This window comes from Centroberyx affinis, unplaced genomic scaffold (assembly GCF_046629955.1).
Source record: "Centroberyx affinis isolate AG114_WGS23_722 - 3 ecotype Tasmania unplaced genomic scaffold, CSIRO-AGI_Caff_v1 ptg001510l_1, whole genome shotgun sequence".
Classification (NCBI taxonomy): Eukaryota; Metazoa; Chordata; class Actinopteri; order Beryciformes; family Berycidae; genus Centroberyx; species Centroberyx affinis.
The window spans coordinates 1267-14176 of NW_027279974.1; the positions used below are offsets into that span (position 1 = coordinate 1267).

Consider the following 12910-nt stretch of genomic DNA (forward strand, 5'->3'; position numbering starts at 1 on the left):
TATTCGCCTCGATAGAAACAAAACAACACACGCAGAAAAACAAAAGCGGCCTCAACATCTACACGGTTGGATTTATTGATATGAAAGCGACCTGAGAAACTTTTGCTCGCCATGGTCGTTACATGTGCCACTCACCACTCCGACGGGAATGCCCCCCAGACCCCTTTGTCTCAGTCCGACATCCTGACTGGGAGAACTCCTCTTCGGGGAAGTTTGCAAATTGCCCTCTTTTTTTCGGCGAAAAGTGAAAGTTTAAATCCTCTGACAAGTTGATAAAATAACCGCCGCCACCAAATCCCGGTAACAGCGTTTCGTTCCGCAGTTTTCCCCAAACTGTTTACACTTTCCCAACCGATTTTCCTCAGCCGTTTTTTCCAGTGGCTCCGCTGTAACAAAGTAGCCTCCTCGGCTGCACCAGCTGCTGTTGCGGTGTGAGGCTCGTGCGCTAGACGTGAGAGTCCCTCCGCGAGCTTGGGAATTGTAGTCCAATATGGGTCAGTGTCAGAACTACAAACACCCACGGCCACCCACGGCCACCCTTTTTCATGTGAAGGACCCCCAGAATCTAGGCTACTATAGATGGGAAGGTGACAACAGTAGGGAGAGTGAAAACTGTAATCCAAACTATCGTCCCGATATATTCTCTCGTTGTGCTAAATTCTAGGGATTAAAAATTATTAAAAATTAAACTAGCCTATTCCTCATTTCTCTGGACGCCACTTTAGGAACCACTGCTCTAATGCAACTGAAGAACCGGATGGCTAACATGGGTAAAGCCTAATGTAAAAATTCATTACTGTATATTGAACCAATGCGGGTAAAGATATAAATGATCTAAAAAAAATCTAAAAAAAAACAAACAACCAAAATACCAATTTGATATATTCACCAATAGGGCAGTTTCTTAATTTTATTACATTTAGAGCACCACAAAGTATGCAAACACATTATCCTCTTTTCTCAGGAATATATAATATGGCAAAATTAATATCAGACCGTTCTTTTAATTTCAGTTAAATTTTGTGTTGTTTTTGTAAAAAAACAAAACAAAACAAAAAAAACAGTTCATATCACAGAGGATCGCTGTGTGCCACCTGGTAGAAAGGGGGGAACATCTGTGGCAACCTGCAGCTCCTGAGCTGTATGAATCAAAAAGAACAAAAAGAGTGAGAAGAATTCAGCTGCTCTTGGGGAAGTATTTGACAAATCTGTGATATAAAAAAACACATATCTGCTGCATTGGCCTTTGTCAAAGTTACAGCACCACCAAGGCTATGCAGCCCAAATGCACTGGTTTTTTACAGCTTTGTCAAATTGTTCCCCAAGAGCAGCTGAATTCTTTTCATTCCTTGTGTGCCACCTGGTGTCAGAACTTGTTACACACTGCCAATTAGTTGAGACTGGTTGAAGCCTATTTGTTGTTGAGCAAAGCTATATACAATATGGGCTACATTTCAAATATCAATAATATTCATAACTGGTTCATGTATTGTATACAATAAAGTATTTTTTAGATTAAAAAACAAAACAGGTATAACTCTGGATTAAGGTATTAACTGTCAGCTTCAGCATTAGCTTTTCTGTCAGCCTCATTGAGATAGTCCTGGTCAGCGTAGATGAGGAAGCCAGTGAAGGTGCTGTCTGTCCAGAAGGGGTCAAAGAAAAGCCCGTTCTGCTCCGAGTAGAAGATCTGCAGCCACACCTGGTCCGAGAGCTGCAGGTGGAGAACGGTGGAACCGGATGCCACGTCGTGGTTCCCTGTGTTTGCGTCAAACGTCTTGATCTTGTACTGCCCGTTGTGGACCAGCCCAATGGCCAGGTGCTTGTTGGCCAGTGTTATATCGTAGGTGAAGTAATAGACCCCCGGGATGGCGCAGACGAATTTTCCACTGCTGGCGTTGTAGTGGTTCCCCTCGTTCAGCAGGATGCGGCTGAAGCGGATGGGCAGGCGCTCTTTGGGGTAACTCTGGGTCATGGCCACAGAGAAGGCTGAGCGGGCTGCCTTGCCGCAGTTACAGCCTCCCGGAGCTCCTTCCTCACCCCTGTCACCCGCCTCTCCCTTCTGTCCCCCTTTTCCAGCCACACCGGGAGGCCCGCGTGGCCCCTTCAGACCCCGGAGTCCGGCCTTGCCAATCACCCCCTCGCGGCCTTTCACACCTGGCTTCCCTATGTTCCCGGGCCTCCCCGGCTCACCTGACAACAGTGGCAAAAAGATGACAGAATGACATTACCTATATTCTACAATATACCATGATAAAACTTATATAGCCTTGCATAATAGCTCCTCAAAATAAAATAATTGGTCAAATCTGCCTTTGTGCTTTACTTTTGCCCTGGTAGGCAGGGGCGGACTTAGTGATTTGGGGGCCCTAGGTAAAGGTAAGAATGGGGCCCCCTGAATCCCAACCTTTTCCCTTTTTAATCCATCCTTTCTATACATTACTTTCAAGTTGGGCTGAGCAAAGCATGCAAGCAAGGGCACTTTTTATTTTTCCACCCCACATGGGTAGCTTTTCTTATTTTATTTTTTTTACTTTTCTCTTAGCTACTGATCAGTGGCAAGGAAAATGAGCTTAAAGTCAAGTGGCAAAATCACGCTAGAAGTGGAATAACCCAATATAGCCTGACTGGGGGGGGGGGGGGGTGACCATGACTCAAGATTGAATTAATGTATTGTAACAAGAGGGATGTTTTTCAGTAAGTACATTTCTTTTAAATTGATTAAAAATAAGTTCTATTCTTGACTTTTGTGGGACGCTCTGACTGCCGGCAATGGAGTAAACCAAGTTGCCTAAACAAGACAACAGTACAAGCGGTACAGTAGATTCTTACCGCTGTTTCCCTGCTCTCCCTTCTCTCCATCCGTCCCATCCAGGCCGTCCTTGCCCGGGGCTCCCATGGGCCCCATGGCTCCCGGTGACCCAGGGGCTCCAGGGTTTCCAGCGGGCCCCTGTGGACCTGGCAGACTGCAGACCAGCTGGGAGGAGTGGACAGTGATGTTGCGACCTTTCTTCAATGAGGAATATGTTGACTGGGAGAAGACAGCTGACAGCAAACAGAACATCAGGCATATCTGGAGCATGATGGTCACTGTTGAGTCAAGAGGAAGCGAGGGAAACTTGTGTTAGTAATTGTTTACATGGCTTTGGGTTTGGCTTTTGCAGGCCAGTCACAGTCAAGATGATTCAAATGACTGTTAACAAAATACATTAAAAAAATCTGCCAAGGTTAATGAGATTTAAAGGGAGTGTGGTGAGGAAGTACATGCATATTGTCTAGCCCACACAAATATGAAATGAACAAATGTAATTGCATATACAGTATGTGTATATAAACTATAAATAAACAATTGAGTTGTCATCTAAATGTCATGGTTAGTTTCACACTATGAGTCCATGCTTAATGAGAAATAGGATACTTTAAATTATGCATGGATTAAATTAAGGCAAAGAATGCAGCCTACAGCATGTTCTTGTAAAGAGTAAACATACCGGATATGAAAAAGAGCAAACAAAGAACTCACCAGCAGAGAAATTATGAGCCATGGGCATTTTTCAGCACTATCCAACTCCTTTTTCTACACGAGAGCACACCAACTTTCCTACATGATTCTCCAATATTTGGATGAGATAGCATTCTTCAGGAGAAGCACTGCAAAGAAATCTGCAGCCCAGTGCAGCACAGGGTCCATAACATCCGCCCTGTTTAAGCAAGCACACTCTGCCAGCAGATACTTTCACAATGATGTAATTACATTCAGCTCAGTGCAACAGCACTGCACAGCTGACGCAGTGACACATCATTCCTTCACAAGCTCAACATAATATGGGAAAATAGACTATTATGTAATATTATGGATTATTCATGAGATAAAAGGCAAAAAGTGAAACCATATATAGCTTTTGGAGTCATAATTCATCGTGATAATAGTGCCAACTTTTCTTAAGTTGCCAGAATTGCTTTGAGTTGATAAGTCCCAGCAATTTGTTAAGTTACAACTGCAAAATAAACCTCACAACGAGGTGTCCTGCAGATATTGAGCTGAGCAGAGTAAAACTCCACTATGAAGATCACCAGATGTGTTTCTGTTTAGCACTGTGATGCGGTGCCAAGAAATGAGAGACCAATAAAAGTCCCAGCTGCCGGGTAAGGCAGTGCCTTGAATTTAACAATCTACTGCATTCACCCTGAACTAGAACCATTGGAATAGCCTGTAAAATACACAAGGAGATAATGTTTTGTGGGGGTTTCTATGAGACACAACTGGCAACAAAATAGGAGCCGGTACAGTGGGTGGCTGTGCTGCACTAATAAAAGCCAAGGAGGGTTGCTCTGTGAAACATATTGCTAAAAAAAAAAAAGTTACAAGCAATCAATTCATGACTGATTTGTATATTGATTTGAGTTTAGTTTGGCTATTTTCACATGAAGCACCTCATGTATCAACAAAGTAACTCACTCTCATACTCTCTCACTCAGTTAGGCCACCTGCCCCTAGTGGCCGTTGGAGGCATGGCACACAGCATGCTGAGAATCACTGTTTGGTCTGCAATACTTCTGAACTGTGCAGGGTGCTTTATATCTGACACGGTGTCTTCGTTCCAAGGACAAAATTTAATGGAGATTGAGAAAGCATTGAATTGAGTGTTTGTCTGTGATAAAAATGATTCAATATTAAAAGCCAACATTCTCCAAAACCCTGCATGAGAGTCCTGATTGAAAGGGAGTAGATCCAGTCTTTTCAATGACAGGCACAGAACATATTGATTCACAGCTGAAGATCATTGTCTCCTCTTGCAGGTCATGACAGGTGAAAGGCTGTTGCAAATATTAAGATAGAAAACTACTTTTCCATTTCTTCTGAGATTTAAACTACTTTTAATTTCATACAATAGGCTTAGAAAGCCATCCTTATAACCAGTGAAAGGACTAGCAATTATTGATCTAAAACTTTTTTTAAACACCCCACACAAAAAACACAAACATATCTTTAGCTAAGAAATGCATTTATTCCACCAAAATATGTAACAGGAATTAAAGACTCAGAGGTGTCCCGGAGATTGTGTATGACAAAAAATATTTAAAACGGACATCAAAGAAAATTACATTTTTTTCAAATTATTTTTGTGGAACCGATTGAGTAAAAATAAAAAACGCATAATTAAAAACTACCATCCTAAGGCAACAAAAACTGAAATGATCACCACACTGTACACAGTACTGATGGTGTTGGTAGTCGCACGACAGGCTCCCACTGTAAGTTTATTCAAGCAAAGCTGTGTTTACTGATGAAAGAGTCTGAACCATTTCCAGTTAAGCAAATGCTCTGCTAGAGGCCTTGGGGAGAGTGGAGGGAAGTGGAGAGGGCTGAGGAGAGAGGTCACTGTCCCAGGAAGGAGGCCATGGGGTCGTCTGGCCGGCAGCGCTTCATGCGGAAGGCCTCCATCTCAGCCTCGGAGGGCTCCTTCACTTCCTGCAGGCTGTTGTAGGGCCTCTTCCTCTCATCCACCTGCATTATCGCCTCTATGTGCTTCAGCCGCTTGTCCTCTGCCTCAAGGGCCTAGAAGGAAGAGACATGGTGGAGGGTGAGACATGCAAAATAGCTAAGCCAAAGATACATATAGATGGCCGACTGACTGTTTGCCATGTAAGACACACACACACACACACACACACACACACACACACACACACACACAAACACTTACCTTCCGCAGCTTCTCTTTCTTTTTCTCTTCATCCTCCGAGTCACTGCTATCAGAGTCATGCTTCTTGTTCTTCTTGTTCTTCTTGCTCTTCTTTTTCTTTTTCTTCTCTTTCATCTTTTCTTGATGCATCTGATGATTAATGCATGTGACAGAGAGAAACACACAATGAGATCCACATTTACCATCACTGACAATAAAAACTGTTAAAATATATGTTCATTATCACTAACTGAAGTAGTTTTAAATCTCTCGAACGTCACTTACCTCCAGCAGAGTCTTTGGCTGTTCTTCCTCCTCTGGCTCCTCTAGTCCATCGTCAAATGGAACACAAGCTGAGCTGCTCTATAGATTAAATTGAAAAAAAGAACAAACAAAAAATTTGGTTAAAAAACCTGATATGCCATGTGTAATGAACAGAACCTTTGAACATTGTAAGTAAACCTACTTACTGCTGTTTTAATTCCAGCCTCTCCTGTGCAGTAACTCTGTTTGACCATGGAGTGACAACACTTGAATCCCCAGCAGCCGTCCCTCCAGTACGACCCCCAGATACACTGCACACAGGAGAATTAATCAGAATGAAGAATTAATGAATGAACAAAGATTATTCACATATTAGGGACTCCCCACAAAACACACTCTGCTCTCATTTTAGAGCCGTTCTGCTGTCCTTACAGCGTGGTTGTTGATGAGCACGTCCTCCTCATACTTGGAGCGGGCCACAGCCTTGTCAAGTCCTTTCAGCACAGCACCGTGGCGAGAGTACTCCACATAGTCCTCCGTCTGGGCCAACAGCAGCTCCCGCGGAGGCGCATCCAGGTGCTCCTCGCCTCCGTACTGTTAGACACACACAAAAGCGCAAACAGAGTGTCAATGATGCCATCAGCCAGTATGACTACAACTGATCAGCCTGCTGCAGCTTTGAAAAAACAAACAGTGGAAATCGTCAGAACTGCGGAGAGCGGCAGAAGTCGGCTGCGTACCCTCTCTAGGATGGTCTCCTTCTGTTTTTCTTTGAAGTCCTCCTTCTTGACCTTGAAGGACTGGTGCAGCAGCTCCAGCTTGGTGGGGTCGGCCTGCAGGTGCACCTCAGAGCCCTTCTCATAGGCCTCCCAGGCAAACACTGACATACAGAACATGATGCATTGACAGTGATTACAGGGGAAAATACAGTTGTATGCTGCATGCCTATCTGCTGCTCCACCTGAGCTGTCTGACCGTAATTTGTATGGTGCTATTGAAGGTGTAATGGCACACAATGTACCATCTATAGCACCCATTACAAAACAAACTGAATAATCCCTCTTTGGGTGCATCATCTCTGTATACACCAGATAGTTTCAGCCAAACAATCTGATTGGTCAAAGACGTGTTTCAACTGTACAGATAATTCCCATAAAAGCATGGTTGCCATTTGCCTTATTCACACAGCAGCAGCCATATTTGATACACGTCATACAATGTTGAAGACTGCAAAGCAGAAGTAAACAATGGCAAATTGAAGTGGTCTTTGGACAAAAAAAAAAAACACACACCAAAATTATCCTTTGATATTACTGAGAGATGAGCAGAGCTGGATGCCACATTACCCAAGAAGGTTGAAATCAAAGGTTACAGCAACTGGAACATTCATGACGTGGAAGACTGGACTCTCCATAATGTTAGCTGAAGTTAGCAGCCAGCTAATTTATGTTGTTTACGTTATATTTCTCTCCAAAACAATCACGTTTAGTTCTTATAAACGGGAGGCATTTATAGTCTTGACCTTTAGTATTAGTAATATCACAACAATAGGTGTCATATCCTTATTGGTGCTTCTTTGATAGTGAAGTTATTTTAGCTGTGTGCTAGCTAACACTAGGTGACTTTAGCAAGCTAAATCTCATACCGTTAAAAGCAGTTATAGGTTACAACTTATACAATTAGACATAGTTGGCTTGGAGGTAAATATAACTTTAACAACATAAAGTAGCTGACTGCTAACATGAACTAATGTAACCGATAGCTGAACCAGTGATGTGAGCAGGTCTTGCCTTCAGTATCATGTTCCCTTCAATCCAGTTTCTGCAGTCTTTCATTTGGGTAATTGGCCTCCAGGTCTGCTCATCACTCAACAATGTCAAAGGATAATGCTGTTGTACATTTAAAAATTTTTGTCCAAAGACTGGTTTAGTTTCCATGTTCACATCTGCTTCACTGTCTTCTGTGTAGTGTTTCCCTCTCTGAGGTGAGGCCAATCAAATTTGGCAGCCATATGGATAAGAAGCTTGCCAAATCTAACCAAGGAGGTAGTTAAATGTCTTCTTTTCTACATTTTTATGTATGTATACACTACTTTGAATGAAACCTTTCAGACACTGCACATGCATTGGCAACATATGAATGTCATAATATCCTTGAGGACATTCTTTACTGTGATCACAGGTACTTTGGTGCTACCGGCAGTACTTTATGCATGACCGACCTACCCAGAGTCACAGCAAAGAACGCCCTCTCAGGTATTATTGCAACAGTAAAACACCAACTACAGACACAAAAATGTCCCATGACTCTGACTCTAGAATATCAGGAAAAACTGAGTTCCAAAACTGGAGAGACAAGCATGCAAAGCTGTGGAGGAACAAGAGGGCTGGAAAATTTGTCAGTGACTTACACTGCGTCTGAGCCATGGTGATCGTGTCCCCACTGTAGCGCACAAAGTTGTCTCCAGCGTACCCCACTCTGTTGAATGAAACAGTTGGACAAATGTTTTCCATGAAAGACAATGAGAAATCTGAGCCATCAAAAAAAAAAAATGAACAGTAACTTACTCATCAGGGTTCATGCCAGTGTTAGAGTACGGGTTCTCCCTCATAGCTCGAGTCTTCGGGTCATAGTAGGCAGAATTTGGATCCAGATTCCTCAGGTACTATGAGAGACAGACATGAGAAGTTGACTTTCAGATTATTGGACACCTCCACATTAAACAGTTCATCTCATCTCAGCTTATTAAACAGCAGCTTGATGCAGCGGACATTATAGGTAATCAAACATACTGTGCCATATACAGTATTCTAGTTGACAGCCAGTACAATTGGCACTACGGTTAGAAAAACTGTAAAATACCAATATAAGCAATAGGCCTAGACAGCCATGCCGTGCCTCTTACCTTAGCAATGTCTTCTCTGATACGCAGATTCCTGACTGTGATTCGTCTCTTGGAGTCAAAGTTCTGACCAGGCATGTCGATGTCATCGGCATATTTATCTTCATCCTCATCCTCACTGTTGTGTTCCCGCTCCTGTAGAGAAAGAAAACATGGGGTGATGGGGAACATCCAAAAAAAGCCTTTTATGATGCCTTAAAAGGATTCTACTAAGACTAATCAAAACTTTGTTGAAACTAAGTTTAGGCATTAGTGAGCACTTACAGCTTGGTCCATGAGTTTTCCTGAGGCCAACTCATCCTGAAGCCTCTGGGCCTTCAGCGTCCTTTTGGCCTGACAGAGACAAACAGCGATACAAATCAGAGTCATGTCGTAAATGAGAAGCCACCTAACCCAAATAAAATGCAATGTTTTGACCATGAGGGTGCCATCACACCTACAGGTCGTTTTCTTTGGTCAAAACCCTTTAATTGCTGCAGTTTTGTATTTGTTTTGTTTTGATTCATGCTGTCCAATTACAAGCAAACCAGGGCTTGTCAATACAAGTCATTTGTCATAACATTAGTCTCCTTATATGTATAAAAATCTGCATTTCAGGGTTGACCTTCAATTGGTTTGGATTAGGTTCTCACTCCTACAGAATCACACCGCAGTTTGCTTGGAAAAAGACAGAGACTCACATTCTAAGGCGGTCTCAGTTTGTTTTTTTGGTGCCACCCGGGTTCAAATCACATTGTTCTCACCTGCCCAAACGCACCATGAATTTACCACTTAATTGCTTACCAGGTCTACTTTGGCGTACTCCTCCACGATACGCTGGTGATCTTCAGGGTCATACCCGTTCCAGCGATCCCGCTTCCCATCATAGTCCAATGCAAGCTGGACCTGTGAATGCTCATCTGGAGCCATGCCTGAGCCTGTGAACTTTGCCCCCACTTTTCTGGGCCGCTGAAAGAGAGAAAAGTGAAGGTCAGAGGTGAATATTCATCAGTAACAGATACAATAACATTAAGGACATTATTTTAACATACAAGGTTATATTTGTGTGGAAGTTAATCTCTGGATCTCAGCTGGAAGATGCAAGATTGCTTTAATTGTTTGATCCGTTATACCTCCAAGCAGTCTTTCTTCTTGTGTGTCATGGCACCACAGTTTTCACAAGCGCCCTTCCGGAACTTAGTGCTGACCGGTTTCTGTTTAAAGACAAAAATTAAGCTGTAGACTTTCAAGTTCATTGATTATGTTTCTATAATTAATTGAGTGGTTGGTTGTGTGTCTGTTGGCAAGCTCACTTCTTGCACCCCTCTCTTGTACCACTCTCCAATGGACGAGAACTGCTCTTGGGTTTCTTCCTGTGGCCTCTGATGCTTTAGGGTGGGCCTTTTGGACGGGTCGATATACCACGGCACTGATGAAATATACTGCGGGATGTGAGGGTTAATGTCCCTGGAAAAGACAGCAAGAAGAATAAGTGATCAGTAATGTAAAGCAGTAGCTCCATTGAAAACATAAGGTTAAATAGCGATGTCACATTCTGAATCACAGGTCTTTGTCTGTTGGTTAGAAGTGAGATTGTCCAGCTATGGCCAAATTGTTAAATCATTAGGATAATTTCTCCCTCAGATAGGCTAGTTAGAGCACCCACACTCAGTCCAAAGCTAGCCCACTCCGGCCAGCCCTGGTTTGTCCTTTACACAGCCTACCGGGGCCCACACTTACTTTCCCTCCTCGTCCACCTCAGCTGGAGCGTTTCCCAGTTTTCTTTGCTCCTCCAGCTCCTTCTTCTTCCTCCAGTCCTCCCTGGTCATCTTCTTGGGCTCATCCAGGCCCACTATCCCCTCGGAGACAGCCGGCGCCGTCCCTTCCTCCGTCATGGCTGAATCTGGGAGTTCACTCTTTTATTTACAACCATAATATAAAGTTATCAATATAGCGGAATAACACAGTTAAGTGTTCTTACAGAAAACAATCTCTATCCAGAATCATTGCCTATGTTTTCGCTACTTTTCCTGCTCATGTTCACCACGCAGTGCGTCTTCATCATGTCAGAAGTTATTTTAGCCGTTAAGTTAAAAGACAGGGGCTAAGGTTAGCTATTTTCCACCAGTGTGCGTGGTAGAAATATCACAACATGAGCTAATATGCAACTCTTATCAATTACTGTTTTGGTTACCTTGTCAAGATCCAAAAATTAAAACGCTGGTTGTTAGTTCCTTCGTAAAATCAGCAGTTTTCTCCTTAGCTGGCTATGTTTTAGCTTTGTTTTGAGAACGACACGACCGTCGCCATTTTACATTACCTACCAACTACGTCACGTCGTTTCTTTCTCTGTGGTGTTGAAATGTCGCTGTTGGAAAGTGCGACATCTAGTGGACACGTCTGCCTGCTTTGACGGAAAATATAAAACCTTGGGAAAAGCACTTTCGCCTCGATCTAATTCTTCAATATCAGTATGTATTTTCTTATTAATTATTCTTTAATACCGCTGAACTGTAAATGACGTTCATTTCCTTCACACCGACTCAGTAAATGGGCGCAAGAGTGGGATCGGGACGCGCCTATTGCAAAACTTTACTTATAATATCATACATAAAACAGTACAGTACAGGTCGATGTAAGAATATCATAATAAATGTTTCATACCGTGAGGGCAGGAGTTATAACTCTGTATGAGAAGAACCAGTTGACATTATCATCACAAACACAAAACTTAAAAACAATGTAAAAGACTAGAAGGTTGATAAATACAAAACTAGGCAACATAAGGTACATTTATCTGCCCATAGAAGGATTAGGCACGGTAACTTAACACGTAAGCAAAATTGTAGTTCCTAATGTTTAGGAATACAGTATCTTAGAGATTCACTCCATATTTGTGGAAAGTGGTTGGTTGCTACATAGGACAGATGCATCATCAATACTCTTTTCACAGAAATTGTATAGGCTAATATATTAAAAAGGTACACAAAAACTTGACAATTTTCTCAAAAAAATCCTCAAAATCTGTCTGCAAAGGCAGCACGTTCATCTAGCATTCTGTGACTTTTAAATGTTGTGTTTGTATGTTTCCTTCATTAATATTCCACCCACAACTGTGGTAATTGCAGTTATATAACAAAGAGTTTAACTATTTTATCTAACTGCTCTTTAATTTGTATAGGGCATTTTGTAGAAGTGGTTTAACTATGTTGATAAATGACATGCTTTCTTTAAAAAAATGCAACTTTCAATCTTGAAATAAAAAAAATAATTGTGTGAACAGTAGAAAATAGGTGAACAGATTTCAGTTAAATGCATAACTTTAAATCACAAATGTTTACCAGCTAGATTCTTCATGGGAAAGGACTCAACTCAAAATGTCCATTTTGCCATCTGCACAGTTTGCAGGGGGGAAACCTAAAGGAAAAATGATCAAAACCGGTTCAAGGAAGCACCGTGAATTTCCAATGGACAAATACCACTGGGGCAAGTAACAACAAAACCAAACCAAACCAAACCATATCAGCTGAAGTTAATGAAGTGAAATGAGGGAACCGGAGGCATCTCAGCTATTTCTGGAACAAGCAGCTTGGGGAACACTGGCACCTGGACAACTTTTTAGGAGTGACAACCGACCAGTGATTCAGAAGCTGCCTGACAATCTGCAATGAAACAACACTGACATTCCAGTTGGGTTTTTTTTTAGAAACCAACAATAAACATTAAGCGACATGAGCAAATCTCAGACAGAGCCGCCTGCACCAAGGACGTTGTGTAAAAAGGATTGCAGCACCACAAGACCCATTTTAGAGGTATAAAACTCTACTTCATAAAAATCTGCACTGTTCTGTACGCCATTAAGTCATCACATGACTTGTATTGCTTGGTTATTTACCAGATATATACACTAAAACATACAAAACATGACATCTCACAGCAGTATATTTCAATCTGGCCTTGTCGTATATTGTGTTGATGCTTTTAGACAGACATTCCTCTACCAGATGTGACCTATGAGGGAAGGAAATTATGATTTTACTCTAATTTAATGGATGGAACAATGATGATGTGTGCTCAA

At 42.2% G+C, this 12910-nt stretch overlaps 2 protein-coding genes across 2 annotated transcripts; both read right to left on the minus strand.

The window, feature by feature from the left end:
• Window positions 1-974: 974 nt before the first annotated feature.
• On the minus strand, window positions 975-3623 carry LOC139650555 (complement C1q tumor necrosis factor-related protein 2-like). Its single transcript, XM_071527250.1, has 3 exons — window positions 3524-3623; window positions 2833-3090; window positions 975-2193 (listed from the first exon to the last, which is right to left on the minus strand). The coding sequence occupies exons 1-3, from the start codon at window positions 3549-3551 to the stop codon at window positions 1553-1555; spliced, it is 927 nt and encodes a 308-aa protein (XP_071383351.1). The 5' UTR covers window positions 3552-3623; the 3' UTR covers window positions 975-1552.
• A 1376-nt stretch (window positions 3624-4999) lies between these two features.
• LOC139650552 (pre-mRNA-splicing factor SLU7-like) lies at window positions 5000-11161 on the minus strand. Its single transcript, XM_071527247.1, has 15 exons — window positions 11027-11161; window positions 10573-10748; window positions 10146-10299; window positions 9966-10046; window positions 9637-9801; window positions 9118-9186; window positions 8857-8988; window positions 8519-8616; window positions 8362-8429; window positions 6692-6831; window positions 6384-6545; window positions 6158-6262; window positions 5973-6050; window positions 5709-5837; window positions 5000-5560 (listed from the first exon to the last, which is right to left on the minus strand). Exons 2-15 carry the CDS (start codon window positions 10725-10727, stop codon window positions 5381-5383), a joined length of 1716 nt encoding a protein of 571 aa, XP_071383348.1. The 5' UTR covers window positions 10728-10748; window positions 11027-11161; the 3' UTR covers window positions 5000-5380.
• Window positions 11162-12910: the final 1749 nt, after the last annotated feature.

Coding starts and splice junctions, on each gene's coding strand:
- LOC139650555 (XM_071527250.1), bottom strand. CDS start 3,551: ATGCCCATGGCTCATAATTTCTCTGCTG. Junction 3,091..3,523: donor GGCTCATAATTTCTCTGCTG/GTGAGTTCTTTG, acceptor TTGACTCAACAG/TGACCATCATGCTCCAGATA. Junction 2,194..2,832: donor GGGAGAGCAGGGAAACAGCG/GTAAGAATCTAC, acceptor CACTGTTGTCAG/GTGAGCCGGGGAGGCCCGGG.
- LOC139650552 (XM_071527247.1), bottom strand. CDS start 10,727: ATGACGGAGGAAGGGACGGCGCCGGCTGTCTCCGAGGGGATAGTGGGC. Junction 8,617..8,856: donor TCAGAGAAGACATTGCTAAG/GTAAGAGGCACG, acceptor TGTCTCTCATAG/TACCTGAGGAATCTGGATCC. Junction 6,546..6,691: donor AGGAGACCATCCTAGAGAGG/GTACGCAGCCGA, acceptor TGTGTCTAACAG/TACGGAGGCGAGGAGCACCT.